The sequence below is a fragment of the Ammospiza caudacuta genome, chromosome 1 (genome assembly GCF_027887145.1).
Source record: "Ammospiza caudacuta isolate bAmmCau1 chromosome 1, bAmmCau1.pri, whole genome shotgun sequence".
Classification (NCBI taxonomy): Eukaryota; Metazoa; Chordata; class Aves; order Passeriformes; family Passerellidae; genus Ammospiza; species Ammospiza caudacuta.
In genome coordinates this window covers 42,854,397-42,876,682 of record NC_080593.1, presented here as the reverse complement: position 1 = coordinate 42,876,682, position 22,286 = coordinate 42,854,397, and the positions used below count along the sequence as shown (strand labels likewise).

General features: G+C 36.4%; 1 protein-coding gene across 4 annotated transcripts in view; it reads right to left on the bottom strand.

Moving 5' to 3' along the window:
• Positions 1–22,286, bottom strand: part of ANO10 (anoctamin 10) — a 143,605-nt gene that overhangs the window by 97,436 nt on the left and 23,883 nt on the right. For all 4 annotated transcript variants that reach the window (XM_058806385.1, XM_058806403.1, XM_058806393.1 and 1 more), the window contains 5 exons: positions 20,784–20,839; positions 19,301–19,375; positions 18,157–18,339; positions 14,620–14,811; positions 12,404–12,532 (listed from right to left, as the gene is read on the bottom strand). In XM_058806385.1, the coding sequence (XP_058662368.1) occupies positions 12,404–12,532; positions 14,620–14,811; positions 18,157–18,339; positions 19,301–19,375; positions 20,784–20,839 (635 nt within the window). The remainder of the gene's footprint in view (positions 1–12,403; positions 12,533–14,619; positions 14,812–18,156; positions 18,340–19,300; positions 19,376–20,783; positions 20,840–22,286) is intronic.

The following is a 22,286-nucleotide window of genomic DNA, read 5'->3' as shown; positions in this document are numbered from 1 at the left end:
ATTAAAATACTGTAACAGTGCATCCATATGAGGAGGTGCATTCCTAATATTTCTTCTTCAGCATCACTGTTAACTTCTCTGGCTAGCTGAGCTCTTGGTGTAGCCATCACAGCACCTGAGGCTGCTTGGAAAGCTTGATCAATTTGCAAAACTCATAAAAACAGAACAACAAAATGATACAAGGCTCTACCCATACTCCGCAAATTGAGAACCTGCAATTCCAAGCACACCAATACAATACCATCCCGTTGGCAAAGAACGGCAGTCTCACAGAAAATTACCAGTATGTTTTGTGCTACATGAAGCTGCCAAGATAAGCACCAAAATAACTACAAATCCTAAAGAGGCAGATCCACTCATTCCTACTGACATACCCAGAGTCAGCTTTATTTGGCTGTGACAGGACCTTCCAAGTTTATGGAAGACCAGTTCATGAAGCTATTAGCAAAATGGTACCAATATGCCTTTTCCACCTGCTGTCTCCTTGGGGAGGAATATGGCTACATTCCATTCTCACTGCCAGCTGTGCTCTTGTCTCTTAAAGGACAGGCTGCAGACAGAATTTAGAAGTTATTACAGTCTATTCTAATTACAGGAATTGAAACAGAAACAAGAGGACTGACAGAGGACTGAATACTCTATAAACTGTTTTGTGGACTCCTTTGCTCACATGTAATGAGTTCACCCTCAAATCATGGTTATGTATGCATTTTGTGTTTTTAAAAATAATGTAATACACTTTCTACAGAATCAGTTTGTTAAACCGGCATCAAGACCACTGGAAAGATGTCACACTAATACCCATCCCATTTCTTCTGCTTCGTCCTGCAATTACTAAAATTACACAGGAAGTGAAGCAAGACTACCAAATGGAACCAATGTTAGCATGGACTGATACTTCCATGTGTTTTCAACATTCTATAATTCAAGTTGTAGTAATAATTTTTCTGTTACAAACCACTCTTGGTATATCATTTTTCTTAAACAGACTCTTAGAAGCTAGGAGAACAAAAAAAGTATTTTAATTCAATAATTTAATTTGCTAAGCTGTAACAGCAAAAATCTAAACATTTCCTATAATAAACTGTTTTTTTCTCATTTCATTAGATTCTAAAACAAGTTTTGTCTCAGATTTTTCAGTCGTTATGAACTTCTGAAAAAATACAAAATATGCTGAGATGCAGATTAACTGCAGTATCACAAATGACACTGCAAGTTTAATAAAAGATACCCTAATATTTGACATTGGTTTATCCATAATCCATAGACCAGGCACATACACACACACTTTTCATCACAGAACAAATCCTCTGACTAAAGCTAACCTTGATCAAACATATTATGGTTTATGAATTCTCAGCAGCATCTATCTGTATGTCCTTTGTGTAATTCACTGTAGAGATTTAGCTGATGATAGGCAAGCATGAGGAATCTCCCTTGATTTCAAAAGGACTGAAAAAAGCAGGACACACCTCACAGCTTGCACACTGCCATGGCACATGAAAAATCCTTTTGAAAATTACATATCATTCCACTAATTTCTTCTGATCAGAAGAGTGAAAATCTGGATTGACACTCTCTTCCACTGTAAGATAAAAATTCAGTGCACAAATAAAGTCATTAAGCCCCAGTTCTTTTGACATTTACTTTCTAGCATGACTCATGACCATCTTCAGCCTGGGTTTAAAAAAATGTTTTCAGCAAGACTATTAAAAACCCCCAACAAACTCTCTGCTGTAGCCTTTCAACCCAGTGCTTCATTTTCTTGCACAATTTGAGCTCCAAAATCAGTTTTCATCTAAGTGTGCCAGGTGGCATTTAAAAAACAAAACAAAGCAACTGGAAAAATATTTTTTTTCATGAATCCAGCACATGATTCTTCAGAGCTTTTGTAAAAAAAGGGTTGGGAGGGTAAAAACTATAGCAACAAATTTCACTCATTTAAAAATAAAACGCTGTAGAACTCACACTGCAAGTGTCCAATAAATGACTACTAATTATGTTTATAACACCAAGCAGGTATGTAAAAAAGTCAACAACAGGAGTACCAAAGTTGATCCTGAAGGTTTAACACTCCAAATACGAATGTCAGAAGTTATTGCAAAGAATTTTAGCACAAGAAAGGTAAATTTTCCTGCAATTTTCTAACAAGGAAACGTGAGCAACAATACTACATTACTAAGACTCTTTCTGTAAAGAGGTGTTTATATCTAATCAACAATACAGAGACTCCAACGTGTTTGACTGGCTTTCTCCTGCTATTTATAGTCAGTTTTACTGATTTCTTATTCTCCATCTCTTTTCCAGCTGCAGCTGCAAACCCCACATTTTCTACCCTACCTGTCCAGAGCCACTCATTTTCACTGTTAATCATCAGAGGATACAAATGGCAAAGTGTATTTATTGTCCAACCCTGCCACAGTTTATAAACCAAACAAACCAGCCAAAACATAGCATGTTAGACAAAGAAATTACAAAAAGCTTTTCCTGGACACAGGAAAACATTGCAGTCCCTAAAAAGAGAACACTTCTAGTAAGAACAATACAAAGCAACACTGCTGCAAACTGCATCAGAGATAAACAGATATACAGTGGAGCCCTGTAGCTCTAACCTATTCACAGATTCCTAGGAAAAGCAATTATTCAGGCTTGTGCTGGCAGCTACGGGTAGCACATTTGCAGAGAATTATTTAAATAATTTAAGAGAATAAACTAATACATTATTTACAAAACAAAATAATTCAGCTTCACGAAATGCTATGCTAGTCTTGAAATGGTCGCTAAGCAAGAAGGCTTTGAATGTTCATACTCTGTCTTGTCATTAAACAATTACTAATCCTAATCAAGTGGAAAGTAAACAATTAATATTAATAGGTATTAACTTGGTTTTTGTCTGGACGTTCAAGTTCCAACTGCCAGCAAGGAAGTGTATTCAACATATTCAGGCTTGAGCTGGAAATATTTACACATTAAAGGAAACTTCTCTGTGGGAAATATCAAATTAAGTGGGTTTTAAAGAGATCTGAATATCTGATTCTTAGAGAGTTCTCTAAAATGTCTTGTAATTGTCTGCAAAGATCTGTTCTCTATTCATCCTCCCTTTTGAAGTTTTGTCATTCTGGCATCCTTGCACAATCCCAGAAGAAACAGGAAAAAATATTCTTACTCTGTCTTCTCTTGCTGTTCTTCCAGGCTGACACTTCTGAAGCCCTTATTAGCATAGTTAAGAAATGTGCTCTCTTCCTACAGTATCTCTCCAATCCAACCTTCCTAATAGGAATACAGCAGTATCTACCAGATAATGGTAATTCATGAGGAATGGCACCATCTCAGGCACATCCATTTCTGATTCCTACTGAAGGAACAGTGAAGTACCCTTCTGGAAAGTCCAGATCTTTTAGCTAACTAGCACCTGACACCTTTGTGGCTCTACCACCACTGTCGCAGACATTTTTTCATAGAAATCCTTTATTTGGGATTTGTTCATCTTCTGGGAAGCTGAGGCCCCAAAAGAAGAATGTAAACAATTGTTATCGGCTGGTGTGGAATGTAACAGGTGCAGTGGTGATTGGGCTTCTGTGAGTGTTTGGATTTGCTAACCACTCACAGGAGAGTTGTCCTTGCTTTCTGCTGGACACAGAACTTTGTTATTCATTCTTTTCTATGCTATTCTTAGCTTAGCAGCCTCTGCAACTTCTCTCTTTATTCCTATTAGTATAGTTATAATGTATTATATATCATATATCAATAAATCAGCCTTCTGATCATGAAACAAGATTCTTGTCCACTTCTCTCACCTGAAGACCTCATCAGGTCGCTGTAATACCACCACCCAGGTGACAGCAAGAAGAGAGTATTACCTTTTGCTATCATTGTTTCTTCTAAAGATACCTACAAGGTTTTCTCAGAGTGAGAAGGTTTCCTGTGCTCTTAACCTTCACTGTAATGTCACAACCACACTCACAGAATCCAGCTTAAGAATTAAAAATGCTTCTCAGACAGAAAAGAAAATTGAAAAAAAAAACCACAGAGAAAACTTATGAAAATCCAGGATAGAACCTATACATATGGTAATTACTTATGATGCCAAGAGTATATCAACATTAGCTGCTTAAGTAGCATTTCACTAGAGTATAATTCAAACTCTTTTGAAAAAGTAGGTACACCATTGTATAAAAGCATTGCACACTTTCCCAGGCAGCTCTGGCCAGACCATTTTCAGTTATTAGACAGGCTACACTGGAAATCACCAGATTCTGGGAATTAACTTTGAAAGAGAGTGACTACATAGTTGGCTGTACTAATTTACTCTTCCCTTGGCTTCTGCTGCAGAAAGGATCCTGGCCTATAAAGACCCCTGATCTGCTCTAGCTCAGACATCCTTTGCATACTGTCTTCTTTAAAGATAAAAACACATTCTGAATGAATTGTGTCAGCAAGGAATGAACATTACTGTCAAAATGCTCCAGTTGGGGCAGACACAGTAGTAAAATATACATTAACACATTCCAGCTATCAGGGTTGAAAAACCTGATGCAGTACCTTGATTTCTTGCTGTCCTACACATTACTGTATGTGCCCATTTATTCAACACATTTCAGTGCTTGTACACAGTTTGAAGAGCACAATTCATTGTGATTATTTTTCAATTTCAAACATAGCAAATTGAGAACCTGAAAATGGAAGGGTTTGAGTACAGAAGAGAAAATAAGGAGAAACAAAAGAAAATTAGTCACAAATAGGAAAATACTGTTTTAAGCTCTGAGACTTTCAAAAATCTGTTGGACTATTCAAGCATAGATGTTAACATGCATTTTCATTTCTATACCAGCAGAAAGCTATGGAAAAAAACTTATTTAGATCTTCAAATTTTTTAGTGTTTGTTTTCTTTCTGACACACTTTTGGCATTAAGCTTTATTATTTAGAGTGACCAAAAAATTGACACTAAATGAGAATTAATATCTCAAAAGAACCAGTAGTTGGCAATAAAAAGATCTGTGATAAATTCTGATTTTGCAAATAAATACAATCTGTAGTAATGTACAACCAGAAAAACTGGAATTTTTTTTAACTCAATGATATGGTTGCAGGAGGCTTCTTGAAGCCACTAACATTTATAAAATTTTATACAGACAAATCCATGAATCTTTCCCCACATCTGAAGGTGAGGAAAAAAAAAACAAACCCTGAGAACAATCTGTTCCTGTAACATTTGACTTCATTTTTACTCTTAAATTATTGCCAAAGAGTAAAGTAAACAACCAGCAGAATTAGTAAAGTCTTTAGACATAATCTTTATATAAGTCTTTATAGCTTTAGAGGTTTTCATTAAGTCTCAAACTGAGGCTATTCAGCAACTACTGGAAATCTTTGCCAGGGTTTCAGCTTGAAGTTAAAATATCCAACTATTTCTATGTCTCACAATTTCAATTCTAGGAATAAACTGCAGTGGCTTACCTGTCTAGCAGAGAAAAAAAATCAAATTACTATTTTGCATTGTATTAAAAAAAATTACATATTTGATTTTTAAAGAAGGGCTTTCAGATTATATATATATATATATATATATATATATATATATATATAGTAAATGTTTGCAGCTGAGGTAGGGGCATTCCAGAACAGAACAATATGTTAATTGAAATCACTACTGCTTTGTATAAACCTTTTTTAATACTCAGCATCAGTAATACTACATTGTTCCATTTTCCCATGTTTTTCCATTTTCACCACATCCAAGCACAGATAATCTTGGCTAGGAAGTCTGTTTCACTGAAATAAAATACTTGATGAATTAAATTGCCAAGTATTTTCCAAAAAATGAACCATAAAGCTGTCAGTAAGGTTTTCACCTTAGCATGAACCATCTTTAAAAACAGATTTATTATTAATTATATTTAATTAATATTTTCTCATTATCAGTAATTCATCTAGTATTTTTTCATATACATTTAACTATAAGCAAGAAAATGAAACCACGCATCAAATATTCACCCCTATGTACTCTACCTTACAGTTCTATCTCCAAACTGACAAACCACTCAGGTTATAAATGTAGTATATATGTATACATGCCAGTTTGGAAAAAACACATTAACACAAAAATTAATTAGTACATGGAAAGAGAGATACCTCAAAACTGTTGCCATTCAGCAGTAAGAACATTAAAAAACTTGCCTAACATTCCCAGAAATTATTTTCTCTAACTAAAGAGAAAATACATTGAAGATAAAAGAAAGAATACCAATTGCAATTAGCAGAAAGATATAAGGGGATAAGCATGAATTAAGAGTTTTTTTTTTTTTAATTTTTAAGTGGCACTGACAACTTGGAAAGCAGAGACTCAGAATTTGGAGGCAGCCTCTTGAAGAGTCATATACAGGGTTGAAAAACCTGATATATGAGCACAGGTTGAAGAAACTCAGTTCGTTACATTTAGATAAAAGAAGGCTTGGGTTGGTGGGTAAGATCTAACCACATTCTTCCAGGGCCTAACAGGTAGTTTTCAAGAAGACAGAGGTACCCTCTTCACAAAGTTGCACAGTGGAAGAACAAGAGGTCATGAGCTACCAAGTTGCACCAGAGAAACTTTTTCTTCCCATAGGAAAAAGAAAACCCTATTATTTGCCATAAGAACAATTAACCAGCGGACCAGGCTGCCCAAAGAAGTGGTTGACTTTCCCCCACTGGTAGTGCTCAAGTCTTAGCTTATCTTGATAAGCACATTGAGAATTTAATCAAGGGTCCTGCAGAAGGTTTGGGCAAATAATCTCCAGCAGTCCCTTCCATCTACACTGCTCTTTAATTCCCCATGTGAAACTCTGCAGCTCATTTATCCTATGTTAGTATCTGGCAATAACACAGAAATAATGTAGCAAAATCACCACTTTATGCACAGCTGTTATGCTTCAACCTTTGAGCTTCTGTAACTCCATCAGTATGAAAGGATTCATACATGTGTGTATGCTGATGCAGCCTATTTTTCTGATTTTTTCCCAGTTGCTTTTCTACTAAAGTTGATCCTTACATAAATGTGTATTTAGCATATGTTCTAAATCCCAAACTCATGAGTTCTAGATGAACAAAGCTGTCTGCTCCACACATGCAGCACACTACACCATGCAGGACCATGCCTCACTTCCACCTGGCCAGAACGGAGTCATGTACATTACTGCCAGGAAATAATTCAACCAGAACTGTTTTGTAAAAAACAAAATTACCCAGCTTCACTGGGAGAAAACAGATTACACTGAAATCTGTTGCAAAACATTTAAGAAATTTTAAAGGGAAAAAAAAGAGGAAATACTTTAATTTTGACATAACAATCGACCTAAATATGCTTTTGCTCAGAAAGTGGACTCAAAAGATCTTCAACTGCATCAGGATGCAATGTTTACTGATTTTGAAGTTTGTGGAGAATGCAAATTACAGTGATGCCTAGAACTAGATGATAAATACACCTTGTCATCCACTAGAATTCAAACTGACTCTGGTAGTTTTTCCCAGTTTCTCTGGCACACCATTTCAGAAACAACTGTCAAGCTTACTGTTGAGCTGACTGAGTGTTGAGACTACTACAACAAGATGGTTCAGCAGAAGCTCAAAGACCTTCTAATCTATACAAGGAGGCCTTTGATGAAAAAATACACTTAATAAAATGGAATTCTGAAGAAAACTTGTATGCCAATCTCAATCACTTTGACTTTTGATCAGCCTCATTGACACACTACGATTCCTGCTTTCCAGCCTCTTATAATTGAGCCATGAGCTCCTTCTCACTCAGAAAAAGCAAAGCTCAAGAAAGGATTACTTAATTTATTCTACTCCATACTTCTTACAGAACTGACTTTTCAATACAGGTTTTTCTATTATGCTGATAAAAATCTATGTCCTTATGAGGACACCAAGAAATTAAATCAACACAGACCAACTGTGTAAGCCATGTTTACTACAAATACACCACCCATGTCCCTATGCAAAGGTCCTCATTTCTACAGCACAGCTGATTACATTCTTCCCAAAATCGTTTTTTGATGGTACTGTCAGATTTTATATTACCATTATCAAGAAGGACCTTCATTACCACTTAGTATTTCCAAGCTAATTACCAAATCCCTCATGTGATGTAGAACATCCAGGCTAAGTGCACTTCTGCAAAAAGGCTTTCCATTAGTTTACTACACTTCAGGGCTGGATACATGAGTTGCTTTTCAAGGCTAGGACACATTCATGAGGAGCTGTACTTCACAGCAACTGCTTCAAAGACCACTACTGATGTACTGTTAGAAGGAAAAATGACTGTTTAAAAGTTGTACTTAAGAGTAGAACTGATTTCTTGAACTCAATTCTTAGAGTAGTCCTGACACTGATTTAATTTGCATTCCTTAAATTTATCAGAGTCCACATTAAAAAGAAACAGTCATCAGGAACAAAACTCTTTGTCAACAATTTTTGCAAGAAAGATTTTTTAAAGCACTGCAGAATTACACTTGCTTTAACCTACTTCCCTAGCTATGCACCAAGTTTCTTCAGAGTTATTTCCTTTTTTTGTGGTTCAAATCAGTGTAGGCAGTCAGAAGGGATCTGGAACAGTTTCACACAAGCACAGACACGTGCTTGGAATGTCCTACTTTGCACCTGAATTCACACCAGAATTATGTGTCTGTGGTGAAGTCTGAATAACTAAACACACAATGTGATACAACTGTTTTAAAATTAGGTTAATAAGGATATATTGTTTCCTGCTTTAAAGGCATTCAGCTACTTCTTTTTGTTTGAAAACTGCACTGGCTGCATTCAGTTAGCATCCATCCATAAGAAAAAGAGTGGAGTTTCATCATTCTGCTCCTGGTTCAAATCACGTTGCCATGGAAGCAGATGTTGAATTGATGAAAATAGGTCAACTGTTCAAAAAGAATGACTGGTTTAATACTTTAAAAATTATTATTATATTTTATTATTTTAATGCTTGCCATTATTTTGAAATTGGTAATATTTTATCCTTTGGTGTTCTAATCAACATTTACTTTACTCACACAACACAATACTCCCACCAAAAATGTAGACAGCATCAGAGTAAAGAGGTGTTAATGGGAAAAAATATTTCGCATAAATCAGTAGGGGCTGGGTACTGAATGCTTACAAGAATATCACACACACAATTCTTTGTTACTTCAGTAGTGTGGTGTTAAAATGTGGCATATAAGCTGTTTCCATTCGAAGGGTATTACTATTATTAAAAAGTACTAGCATTAAAAAAAAAAAGGACTAAAAAATCAGGACATCACTAATACCTGTCCTTGGCTTTGACAGCAACAGTGCTTTCCTGTTTAGTTTTGCATCAAACAGATATATAAATACTCAACTGTAGTCTCAGTTACTATAAACTTATTAAAATACTTAAAGACAGCTAAGATTTAAGTAGGCTACCCCATCAACAGAACATGTGAAAATACACATAGCCAATGCAAAGAAATTTCTCTCTTAACATTTTCAAACTGCCTGCCAAGATGCTGTCAAAATAGTGTAAACACACAGTAAAATGTTCATCTTCACCTGCAGTAAACATCATAAAATAAAATAACTCACCTGTATCATGTTTTTCTGAATCTCTGCTAGGCGATCTAAAACACTTTCCTATCAACACCCTGACACATTTGAATTTTTTCCTGCCTTGACATTGACATACTTTAGATGCATCGGGTTTGTCCTAAAACTTTAATGTACTATATTCTGTTCCTGAATATTTTTTTACAACTGAAATGCAGAGTTTAATCATAAATAGAGAAAGGTGCATGAGAATACTGCCAATACATGAGATTTGGGCTCCTTTCATAGTTCAGAAATCTTTCTATAGATTAAGTGAGACATAAAATAGAAAGGCTCAGTGGTGTAGAAGTCCTGCAAATTTAATCCAGCACAAACCCAACACAGCACTGCTGTGTGTGTCCCACACACTGCTGCTCCTGCCCTGCTCCCTAGTGGACAGGTCAGACAGCTTCTCCCACACCAATTCCCTGATCTGGTTCATCAGCAACAGGTAAAAGAAAATCCCAGTGCAACAGGTAAGATGGGAATAAATTCACAAGAAACAAAAGCAAAAACATCCTCATCTCTTGAAGCTACTATTAATCTATAATGCTGCTGTTCATGGCCCCACAGCATCCAGTAATCCTCCTTTCTTTGAACCTTTTGTAATCAATGTTTTAACCTGCAATATGTACAACAGAACTTCTGATTAAAAAAAATAAATCTGTAACTAAGAACAGGTTGACCTGCCAACACAATTGAAATTATTTTTAACAGAAATAAAACTCATGTTTGCTGTGCTCATTTTCATATAGTTTTTTAAAATTAAATTTCTGTATAAAACGTGTTTCACTTTGGAGAACTCTTTTTGACTCTAGAAAGTTCAAAATTTGTGTTATGAAACTTTTTGCAATATTGTATAACTTGAGATCTCTTTGAAAAACCCAGATCTCTTTTAAAAACTAAAACCAACAAAAAAACCCCAAACCGCACACCTGTGAAGATGTTAAATACTGTTTAAAATGTACAAAAAGAATGCCCTTAAGGAGATAGCAAAAGTCTTACATTTCACATGGAGTATTTGAAACTGTTTATAACCAACCAACAACATTCCAAAAAAAACCCACAAGGCTCGTTATGCTCCAGAAACATACTGTAAGACTCACATGTTGGTTTTGTATTCTCTCTGTTTTCTCAGACAATACATAGCTGGTAGTAAGAGAAAAACAACCATCCAAAAAAAAATCAGAGACTGGCATATTTTAAATCATCAGGCATAGTGGATACTTTTAATCAAAACTTTTTTAATAGATCTTTTCTGACCACTGCATTATGGCTTGTTGTTTGGTTGTTTTGGGTTTTTTTAATTAAGCAGAATAATTAGAGAAAACTTAACTTTTTTTTAACTAAATTAATACCTTTAATTTCCTCTGGCTCATCCAGCATTAGCCTCCAACAGTCTTCACTGAAGGTGCTTCTCTATATAGGACACCATTTTTCCCCTCTTATCCCCTCAGTACTAATTCACCTTTTCTGTCCAAACTTGCTTCCTTTTGTTTTCTGAATCTCCCTTTCCACAGTATTTATAGATAATTTGAGATACAACGTTGAGGAGTTCAAGAGCTACTTAGTTATTGTGCTGCAATTCATGTTCCCTAAAGGGTTGCATATAACCAGAATTCAAATTTAGAGAAAAGTGCTGGTATTCTCCTTTGGTCTATCAAGAAACAGAGGTCTGCCTAGAGATCAAATAGCCAGCTTCACATTTAAACAGATAAATGTCTAGCACACAGCAAGCAACATCAAAAACCACCCCATCTCTGAGCTGTCAGAAATCCATACTGCTAACATTTATTCATCCAGTTTTCAAAATATCACCTCTCTAGATATGTTGTCCAGTAATGAGCTATATCATTACATTTGAGTTGCTAAATTAGTTTTATATTAAAACTACACCTCACTGAGGTCAATGTAAATGTCCACATGTGCATAACAGAAGAGTGCATCAGGCTGCCTGTAAATTCCAGCAAACCAGCTGACATGATTCATATTTACACCTAACTCTGCAAACCTTAAGGCTTGGAAAATAAAACTCAAAGCAAGCTCATAATTCATTGCATAACACTTAATACCTGTAAAATGAACAAATAAGAAATAAATACTTCTGATGCACCTCTGTAAGATGATGCACTTTTGTGACTACACATACAAAATCCAGACCTTTTGCCATGACAAAAGTAATGCAGTTTCTAAAAGCTAAAATAGAATAATGGAAAAAGTCAAGGTAATGCAATACAAGAAAGCCCTGAAGGAAAGATTTATAAGGGCAAAGTCCTGCAATATCAGTTCTGTAAAATACCCACAGTCATCCCTCCATGTCTGAAAGGGAATGACACTGATGTGCTTACTACACGGAATTAGGAAAAGATTAAACCCAAATGCTGTTACAATCACAAATATTTACAGTCATGACACATAGTTGTTTCAGATAAGCCCTACAGGATACATCCATAAAGATTATGTAGGAAGTCTTTTTAAGATATGCTCGGGTCACAACCGAAGCAGAAAAATAAACAGTTCACAAAAATGTGATTATTTTGCTTCTTGAAATAGCACTACTAAATACTTGAAGTACATGAAGCAACAAATGCTTGGTATCTTGGGAATGCCTGGGAAAGTATAGCAACAGCATTCACAGTAAATGAAAACACAGAGGAGAAAGAAATCAAAAAGAAAGACTTTGAAACACTTCTTTGATAGGGAAATCTTAATTTCCTTCTAATATAGAATGTGAGGTAAACTCTAATACCTGATATCATTTCCACTGGTGTTTGGGTTATTTGCTACAACATGCATTTTTGAAGGCAGACTTACCTCTACCAATGCCACAGTCAGAACAAGGTCCATTTTTGAGTCTGGGAAAAGGGCATCCACTTCTGGAGACATTCCAATCAGTATACAATTAGTAACAACTGATATTACACTCATAGTTTCAAAGGCCAACTGAAATAAAACAAAAATATATTTACAGTTATGACCATTACCTCTAGCTTACTAGTCCCCAAATTGCTCTGCATGTTACCTCTCTCTTCATTAAAGCCTCAGAAGACCCATAAGTTTAACTTATTTTCTGTTATCCTCTGAATTCTATGGCACAGGACTTGTTTTGCAAGCAGTCCAGACCTCATCAGCTTGACAAGACCACAGCAAGGCTGTAACCTGAACACATGAAACAGCAAGCACTCCCAACAACAGCTGGAATCCCAAACAAACTTATTTCAGGATAAAGGAAAAAGTGCAAAATTCCAAGAGGAACTAGTAATGCTAACACTGGCTTTGGAGGTTGTGTCTGAATGTTAAGAGGAAAAGGTTCAGAACGCCTTTTTAAAATCACAACCACTTGAGATTTGTTGACAGATTTACATTTAAACACATGCAATAGCACAAGTCTAAGAAGCTCTTACCTACAGAGCTCGCACAAAATGTCTGAAAATATTAATACAGCTTAACAATTGCATTTGCAGTATAATAGGTACTTATTCCAAGGTCCTGTATGGAATGAGAAAGACTGACACAGAATTGTAGTGACTGTCACAATGAATTAGCAGAAATAACTTTCTCCTTGACAAGAAGCTGGTGACTCAGTTCACCTGATAAAGTAATTCCAGTATTCCTTTAACAGAAATCTTTCAGCAAATGCTCTTATTCCCCATGTGAAATGGATGATTTGAAAAGTTAGTTATTTTTAATTCACAAAGCACATTCATTTCTGCCATTAGTTGAAAAAATGACACCATAAAACAAAATTACAGTACTGTAGTAATGTTATAATTTTTCAGCCTACTCCCTTGATTGAAACAAACTATTCTAGCAGAAAAAAAAAAGCTATTAATACATCTGCAGCTATACTTGTGTCTTATGACCACAGCCTGATTATTCTGGTAGTTACACAATGGTGGTTACACAATTGGTCAATGCAGCTGTGGCATTAAGATGTTGGCAGCATAGATCTGGACTGAGAAAGTACATTCCGTGTTAAAATGCAATCAGATTATAATTATTAAAAGACTTCACTTCTAAGTCCCCTTCATTAATATCAATGTATGTGTCTAATGAACATTGCTCAGAATCCTTGGTTTGCATGTTTTTACTGTATGTTTTACTTGAGGTTTCAGGATTTCCTTTCTCACCTCTCACTTGCTTCATTTGAACATTTACAACCCCTCCAAACTGAATAATCCCTTAGCTCACTGTGCCCTTTATCTCCATTACATAACATTTGAAAACCTGTTAAATAAAACTAGAATATGAATCATCTCCTAGAAAGGTCCCCCAACCTTATCACATTCCCTTATCAAGCACTGCTATTATGGAATGCTAAAGTTTCTGGGTGCAATTTAGTCACTCCAGAAAACTCTGCTCAGGATCAGTTCACTGATGCAGCACTCTCCACAGGCCCCAAAATAGCTGGTGGCAGCATGACTGCATGGACAAACAAGCGAGGACAGAAAATGCTTAACCCAGTACTATTACCATGAAATTGTTTAGACAGACTACAGTGCTCAGGCTGTGCAGAAAGTTCCAGCTCCTGCTCACAGATCCAGGTTATTTTCAAATTAGTCAGCTTGAGCACCAGTAACCAAGGGTGCATAGGCCACAAGCCTGGCATAGGAATCCAACTACTCATCTATTCTTCTATTTTTTTGAAATCCCTGCTGCGCTCCACACTTCTGAGATAGCATGAGAAGCTACCATTTCTAAAATACACTGCCTATAAAGAATACTGGGCAGTAGCTGGAAGCTTTGCTTTGTTGAAGTTGCAACAGAAGTACAATACATGCACAAGAACTAAAGAAAAAAATCTGCTTTTTTTTTCCAAGGCAGCTAAAAGGCATGTGGTCAAAAACCACACCAAAAATATCACTAGGATATACAGCTGGACAGATGATATTCCAAGGCATTGAAGAGAACAAAGTACCTACTGAACTTTGAAGTGGCTCATGGGACAAACACAAAGCTTTCATACTGGTGCTGAAACCTCTTTTAAACAAATGAATAGAAAAAAAAAAAAAAAAAGACACAAAAATTACCTGCCAAACACCAATATTCGCTGTGGGTTCTGCAAATGGACGCTTGTAAACTCTGCACATCTTTAAGGCATCAGAATATATCTCTGTGATGTTGTTTAACACTGCAAAAACAGCTGCCAGTGGATAAACACATGAGAAAAGACTCACATAGCCAAACTGCAGGAACAACTCCAGGTAATCATCAAAAGTACCCTGAAAAACAGAGGAAATGTAAGAACAACTTTAACCTACAAAAAACTATGACAAAACAGAAATAGCACTGCAGTTGTAAACATGTTTCCTCATCCCAAATCAGCTGTTTGGGAATGACTGCTGATAATAGACAAGAAGAATAATTTTTTTTTTAATCCAATTAATTTGGAATTATTCAATCACTAAAAACTTCTCATAAGGAGAGGCCCAGGTCTTTCCTTTTGCCTAATGCATTTTATGCAAGCCACCCTCCCTATCCTTATCACATGAAGTAACTACATAAACCCATTCAACCTATATGGGTTTCTGAGCATCTCAGTTAAAGAGTAACAGAAGGAACAGTGAGAAACAGAAAAACAGCACCATGCATTTCAATTGGCAGAACATCCTCCTGAGAGCACTGGGGCAATAAAAGTCCTAGCATTTCAGACTGTCCACGAAAGACCTAACCAGAATGCTAGGCTGGTAGATAGGCAAATCTTTTCTGGTATTTCTGCTTGTTTATTTCAAAGTGGGCAGGACAAGCTAGTGGACCACTGGAAGATTGAAATCTACAAGGCAGCACTAGCATCTGAAAGGAACAATTAATGCAAACAAAAACCCTATTTAACAAATCCCAATAGGTTTATCCCTTGATCTTTGAACCAAGAATGTAGGTACTTAAATGCTGATTAAGTACTCACATGTAGGTGATCATACATTTATTTGCATATTAGTTTTGTAGTATTAATAACAGTTTGCTATGATTACAGCAATTTTTTAATGAAAGAATCAAACCAACCCCTTTTAAAGAAAAAGTGCTCATTAGCAAAGGATGGTGAAACACCAGAAATTTAAAGTAGGATCTAGGTATCTCGTATTTACACAGACACATGTATTGTCCTCTCTCTCAAAACTGAAATTATGAAGACTTGACAGTAACTGAAATTATTGCAAGAACCACATGAAAGTGGTTTTGGCTCCCTGCATCAGACACATGGTTCTCTACTCTTTTTTGCCCATCATAGCTGTTAAACTGACTGCCCTCTCCAACACCTAGTGTTTTTTTCTCCTAGGAAACAGAGAGGCAGTAGAAGTCTGCAAGCTCACAAATCAACATGGGGTACTCACTAATTGTACTTCTCATCTGAGCTCATTTTGCAGTTTCCCAGCATAGTTCAGTCTCACAAACCAGTCTGCAGGCCAGACTATGAGCAGCTACCTAACTTTGAAAGCCACCAAGACTTTTTCCTCAGAAACATTTTGTGCAAGCTCTAAATTTTACTAAAGCCTTCTTAAGGGACATTTGCAGGAATGTCCACTGGAATGGCAGCCACACATCTGCTACTGCTATCATTTTCTCAGACAAGCACTGCAGGCAGGCAAAGAGCTTTCCTTTGTGCTCCTCCTTCTGGTAACTGCACACTATTCCCGCTGCTTCCTCACACTTCTCATTTCCTTGCCCAATACCTACTGGCTTTTAAAACAGCAGAGTATGAGGTAAATAAGTATTTCTTTTTCTCCTACTCAATTTATGAAACTCTGTAGGAAAACAGGAGTCTGAGACAATGATAAAGAAATTTCTAACTGTGCCATCGGCAGCCACAACATCAGCTATGACATCAAGGAAACAAAAGCAAGGAATAAATTAAGGGAGAAAATTAACTAGAGGAGTGAAGCAGAAATTAGAAAAATAATAATTAAAAAATTATTGCACGATGTTTTTATATCTTAAACAGGGTTAAGGACTGGATATTTGAAAAGTAAGTGAGAATGAGGACAAAAAGAATAGAGAATTAAATGCTGAAGAGTATGTGAAAGGAGGAATCAAAACAAAAGAGCCTGAAACAGAATTCTGTCAAGACTCCACAGTTACTAAACAGTCAAATGCTTCCCCCTTGTGACAGTTTTAATTTTAGAAATATTCTTGCCTGCTGACAGCTCACTGCTTGCAAACAAATCAGCGGTCTAATATCGTTTATTCACAAGCACAGCAAAACAATAATCTTTAGATTGAGTATAAAATTAAGGCTTTGAATACACAGTATTTAGAACTGAAACTGAGGCTAGCAGTGGACACATCCATGGCAAAGTTCTCACTCCCTACAACTGACCTCTTGGGTAGCCATGAAAAACTATTCAGGGTACAAAAGTACAACAGGTGCAGATTCATTTGATCCAACTCTGCACAAGAAGCACTGGGCAATGTGACTCAGAGACACCACACTGGCTTTGTCACTGGCTCAGTGACAGCTGAGAATCAGGAGTCAGCTCAGGTCTAAGAGCAGAGCTTACTTGGTCAGCCTTGAGGCTGACACATAACTCTGGGAGCTGTGCTGGCTGATGTGCAGGTGTAGCGCTGGACTGTGCTGTTTTACCAGCTCAGACACTAACACAGGGACTTCTGCTGTGTTCTGGACTGCAAGACAGGCTGTCTATCTCCCTCCAACCTTCACATAGGAACACATTTGTACAGTTTTTAAATTGTAAAGATGATAATTCTTTCTCCTTTTCCTACGTCAGGGCACTTCAAGCAGGAAGAATCTGATACAGTGTTACTAACAAATTTTCAAACTGCTAACGTCTACCTTTTACATGAAAAGTACACTATCTACATGTACTTCTTATTCTGTAAAAACAAACATCATACAGTACTAAAACCCTTGTGACTGAGCTTGCAGCATCTGATCAAGTTGTCAGCCAGTCTGTGAGGCCTTAACATACACACTGACGTCCACTGCATAAATTCCTTTAGAATTTTAAGTAATGACTTGCATGGAATCTGCTAAATACAATTAAAAATTATACTGGGTAGGAGGTGGTGAAGAACAGAACCAAGAACACAGGGAATACCAAAGCTGTGGTTTCAAGAGGCTAGAGCATCCAACAGGAATATTGTTTTGAAAAGCTGGTTTCTTCTGTTTCTGGCCCCATCCAGACCTAAGCTCTCTCTTGTAGGCTCTACTTTAACTGACCATTTAAACTAATACCACTGCAAAATCAAACCAAAACAGAAATAATTTCCCTCTTTCCTGTGCCAACCTACTCATCCTGGTAGTCTCTGGGTTACCCTTGGGGATAAGGGCATATTACACAAATACTTCTTTCCAGTGGCATGGGGTTAGGCAGCTCCAGACAGAGCTATTCATTCCTTCCCCTCCATTCTGGTGTTACTAGGATCCTGCACTGTATCCACTTCCTGATCCAGGATAACACACAGCTGCATAAAAAGCTACCAGCAAAGCTGATGAAGCTGGAAATAAGCTGCCACGCCAGAAAGCCAAAAATATTCTTGTTTGCCTTGGCTGATGCCTCTGTGAACTACAGCCCAGAAAAGTTTTAACTCCTTTAAGTACTACAACTTACCAAATAGGTTCCCATTTCTTTTTCCATGTTGACCTGTTCAGCTAATGACAGGTCCATATCAGTCTTTGTGGAGCACATGCGTTTCCTCATCCTCCTGTTGTATCTCTTCTGGAGCCAGTAAGGAAGCAAGGATTCTGCAAATTGGTTGAGGATCTGTGAAGTTATCAGCAAAGTGGCCAAGCTCTTAAGTTAAAAAAAAAAGAAATGAAAATTAATATAATTGTGAAGAAACTATGATCATTTGCAATTCTGTGAGCTCAAGTAACACTCTAAGTTCTGTACTGTGAAAAAAAGGCCAGCCTAACAAACCTAGGAATAGCATATGAAAAGTGTAGATGATCTAGTTCCCATCTTTTGCTGTGTGCTGAAAAGGGCTAATTAGGAGTTAGCAGTCCAAATATTTTGTGTATCTGGTTGTATCTTGAAAACAGTACACCAAGTACAAAGAAGAGCAATGCATATTCAATATATGCCAACGACACTAACAGAACTAAAGACAGATTTTTTTTTTTCTCTATGCTTCTCATTTCTTGATTTTACCTGAAAATAGAGAAAATGTCACAAATATTATGTCTGGTATAGGTATGTAAAGTGTTTTGCTAGAGATCACTTCAGAGTAACAGAGGTCTTGAGCTGAAGTTCTTGTTGTACTGCTCATTATGTTCAGAGCAAAAATATTTTCCTTATACCAAATTTTCATGCACTGGAGTGTGAAAGTTGATTTAAAATACCAACTACATATCATTTTTGCTTTTATTTCTTCTCAGATCCTCACTGCAGTCGAACTTAATCACGACCCTATCCTCAAGAGTCTCTCATTAAGAACACTACAGAGAAGAACATCTTCTAACATAAAAGGAAATAGAGAGGAAATGAAAATTTCCCAGTCTCATCTGTGTGAGAGAATAACCAAATTTATTTGAAAACAGTTCCTCATTTATACAGAGAAAGAATTACTCTACTCTGCTATGATTCTGTAATAATGTTAGGGGAACTGAAACATGGAAGCTAGATTTCTAAGAAAATATAGGTGAAATATATTAATTGCCAAGTTTATGTTTTAGAATAAATATTGAAGTCTGTTTTAATCAATCCTTTATTTTCCTAGATTCACCAATATTCTTAAGATGTTTTTGGAACTCACCTGCCTCAAAAGCTTCATATCAAACATCACAAAGGCAATGTAGAATAGAGATGCAAAACAATTTAAGAAGTTGAACTGCAAATAAAAATATTTGACTTTAGTACTTGAGCAAGAGTTCACACGCAGAATATCATCTAACTTAACAGCACCCTGACTAAATGGCTTCCATGAACATGTAAACTGCCCATCAAAATTTTCTTTATTCTTAGCTCAGAAGAAACACATTTTCAATATTGTTCTTACTCAGCTTTTCCACTTAACAAGCTTAATGCTCTCCTAAAGCAAAGCAAACAAAGAGAGCTACAACTGAATTACAAAATGTGGACATTAAAAACACATCACCTTCTACTTAAATTTAATTTTTTGGCAATTTCTCCAGATAACATTAGAAAAGGGATATATTGATCTTTATTTAGAGCAGTGACTTATTTTAAAAGAGATACTTTGTCAAAATATACGTGTTGGCTGATATGTCTCTCAATCTCTAAAAACAGTCCTTTATATATGTTAGCTGCAGTTTATGTTTAATCACTTCAAAAGGTTTTATGGCCAAGAGAAATAGTCCCTACTTCTAAAATGAGACATAATTACAGTATTTAATCAAACTCTGAAGCTTCCTACATGCTCTAAGTGCTGCAGCTCCTGTTTTGGAGCTTTTGGCCAATATAGATAAGATTGGGAGTGCAGAGAGCCATTCACAGACTGAAAATGAAAACTGGGGGAAACTTACACTTGATAGTTCATAATTTTTTAAATCATTTTGTATAAATAACCTATGGAGAAAAAGAAATGGTCCTAAGTTTTATGAGAAAGGCTACAGGAGAAGACAAAAGGTTAAGTGATAGCTACAAGAGTTTTAGATCCAGAGGTTACCAGCAACAGATGGGTAATACCAAGATTTAACACAAAGAAAGCCCCAAAACAAAACAAACAAACCCCAAATAAACACACACACATATACAAAAGCATGGTGAAGGAAATAAAGAAGGAACTCTAAGGAAATTGAGAAAATAAAAAAGGAAGAAACTTAAATGATCTTTTCAAAAAGGAAACAAGAAGATTAGACAAATGAAATAGATCTGGATCTGCTATGAGCTACACAGGAGTAGACTGACAGGTTGTCTGAATGTTAATATAGGAGGAAGTTAATACATGAACTTTTCAAAATATGGTTTACCATAAAATTGAGCAAAAAATAGCTCTCAGTTGAAGACAGGACCACACCAATTAAGGGAAACTTATATATACAGCATCCAATGAATGAACAATTCAATACAAATAAAAAGCCAACTCTCCCCTATAAGAGAGGCATCTAAAATAGTTACCAGTTACTGCAACCATAACAGAAATCTTGTTTACTCTGATATTTGTGCTACTATTTGGCCTTGAGCAAAACTGCAGGTCACTGTGGTAATGCTAGGAAAGCACTAATAAAATACAGCACAAGCTGTCTTTTTAAAAGCTGCTTATATGACATACTTACCACTAAAACCTTCAGAATTAAGTGATTCTGATATGAAGATTCCAGCCTGTGATTTTCTAAAATAACAACAAAATTATTAATTAGTAAACAGCAGAAGCTCCTACCATTTAAACATTGCTATCCAAACAGTGAACAGACACTGTTAGTTCACATGAAAATTACTTATCTAATAGTTGTCCAACACTTCATGGTAGAAAGAATTTATACTGTACCAATACCTCACCTAATCTATAAAGCTAAATTGAGCCACAGTATTATCCATCCATATTTTTGACTACAACTCCAGTATGTTTTCAGCCACAAAAGTTCCTTCTTTTATCTATTTCTTACCCTGAAGAGCTATTTTATAAAACATCCATCACTCTTAAGGCTTAACAAAATGTGTCTAGTTATTGATTGCTCTTTTAACTGAAAACTAATGGGAATATATATAATGAAAAGTAAAAATAACAAATTTGATTCAAAACCAGTAAATGCTCCCAGAAATATTCCCATCTTTCTCCAAGGAATTTAGATAAGATCCTACACTCTAAAGCAAGACTAGAGTATGTGAAGTTCAACAGATGCATTACTCATTCTAAATTGAGATTTTCAGTTCATTGAAGATAAACTGTCAGAACCTGATGGTTCAGGAAGGCTGATTTACTAGAGGTGAGAAAAGGGAAGTGGATGGGAGATTTTCAATTTCTTTCTGCTATTTTGCTAGATTGTACCTTTAAAGCCCTGGGTAAGCAGTAACTGGGAAGGCAGCACACCAGCAGATGTTGTGTCAACAAGGCTGAAAGGAGACACCATCACCTAGGGACCTTGCTCAGGACAAACCAGCAGAGCTCTGCTCTGCAGGAGCATCAAGTTAGGCCTGACACGTGAAAATGCACTCAAGTGACTGCAATTTTTGCTTTCAGCTTTCACTACACAATCAGCTTTCATGATAAACAGGTGCAAGAGGGGTGCTTAAAACACCCCAGATTGTTTCCCATGCTTTGTCACTTTAGCTGTTAAAGTCAGATACTATCTGAAAATATGCCAGGTGTGGGAGAAGATAGGAGAGCCAGATGAGCTTTTTAGCCTATTGAGAGCATGGCAGCAGAAACATACTGGACAGCACAGAAAAGGCACAAGTTGTCAGTGTAGCAGGTTACATAAATACTGCCTCTGCTGAATATGAAACATCAGCTTAAACCCAAAAAAGTCTGGATTAAAAAATCCCTTGAGTCGCCTGTTAAAGACATTTTAGTCTATCAGATCAACATAACTGGGTATTTCACAGAAATGCCTTTTTCTACAGTACAGTAAAAACAATGAAACAAAACAGCCAACTGAGCCCTAGATATGAATTTTTAAATCACTATTTTAAGTAAAAACCTTGAACAGTCACAAACAAAGAAATTGCTTGCTTTTACTATCACGGATGTCAGCTTGAATTTGCTGAGCAAATCATTTTGGCAAGCATAACCAACCCCCACGTCAGCACCTGTTTTTATTCTGTCTTCTGCAACAACC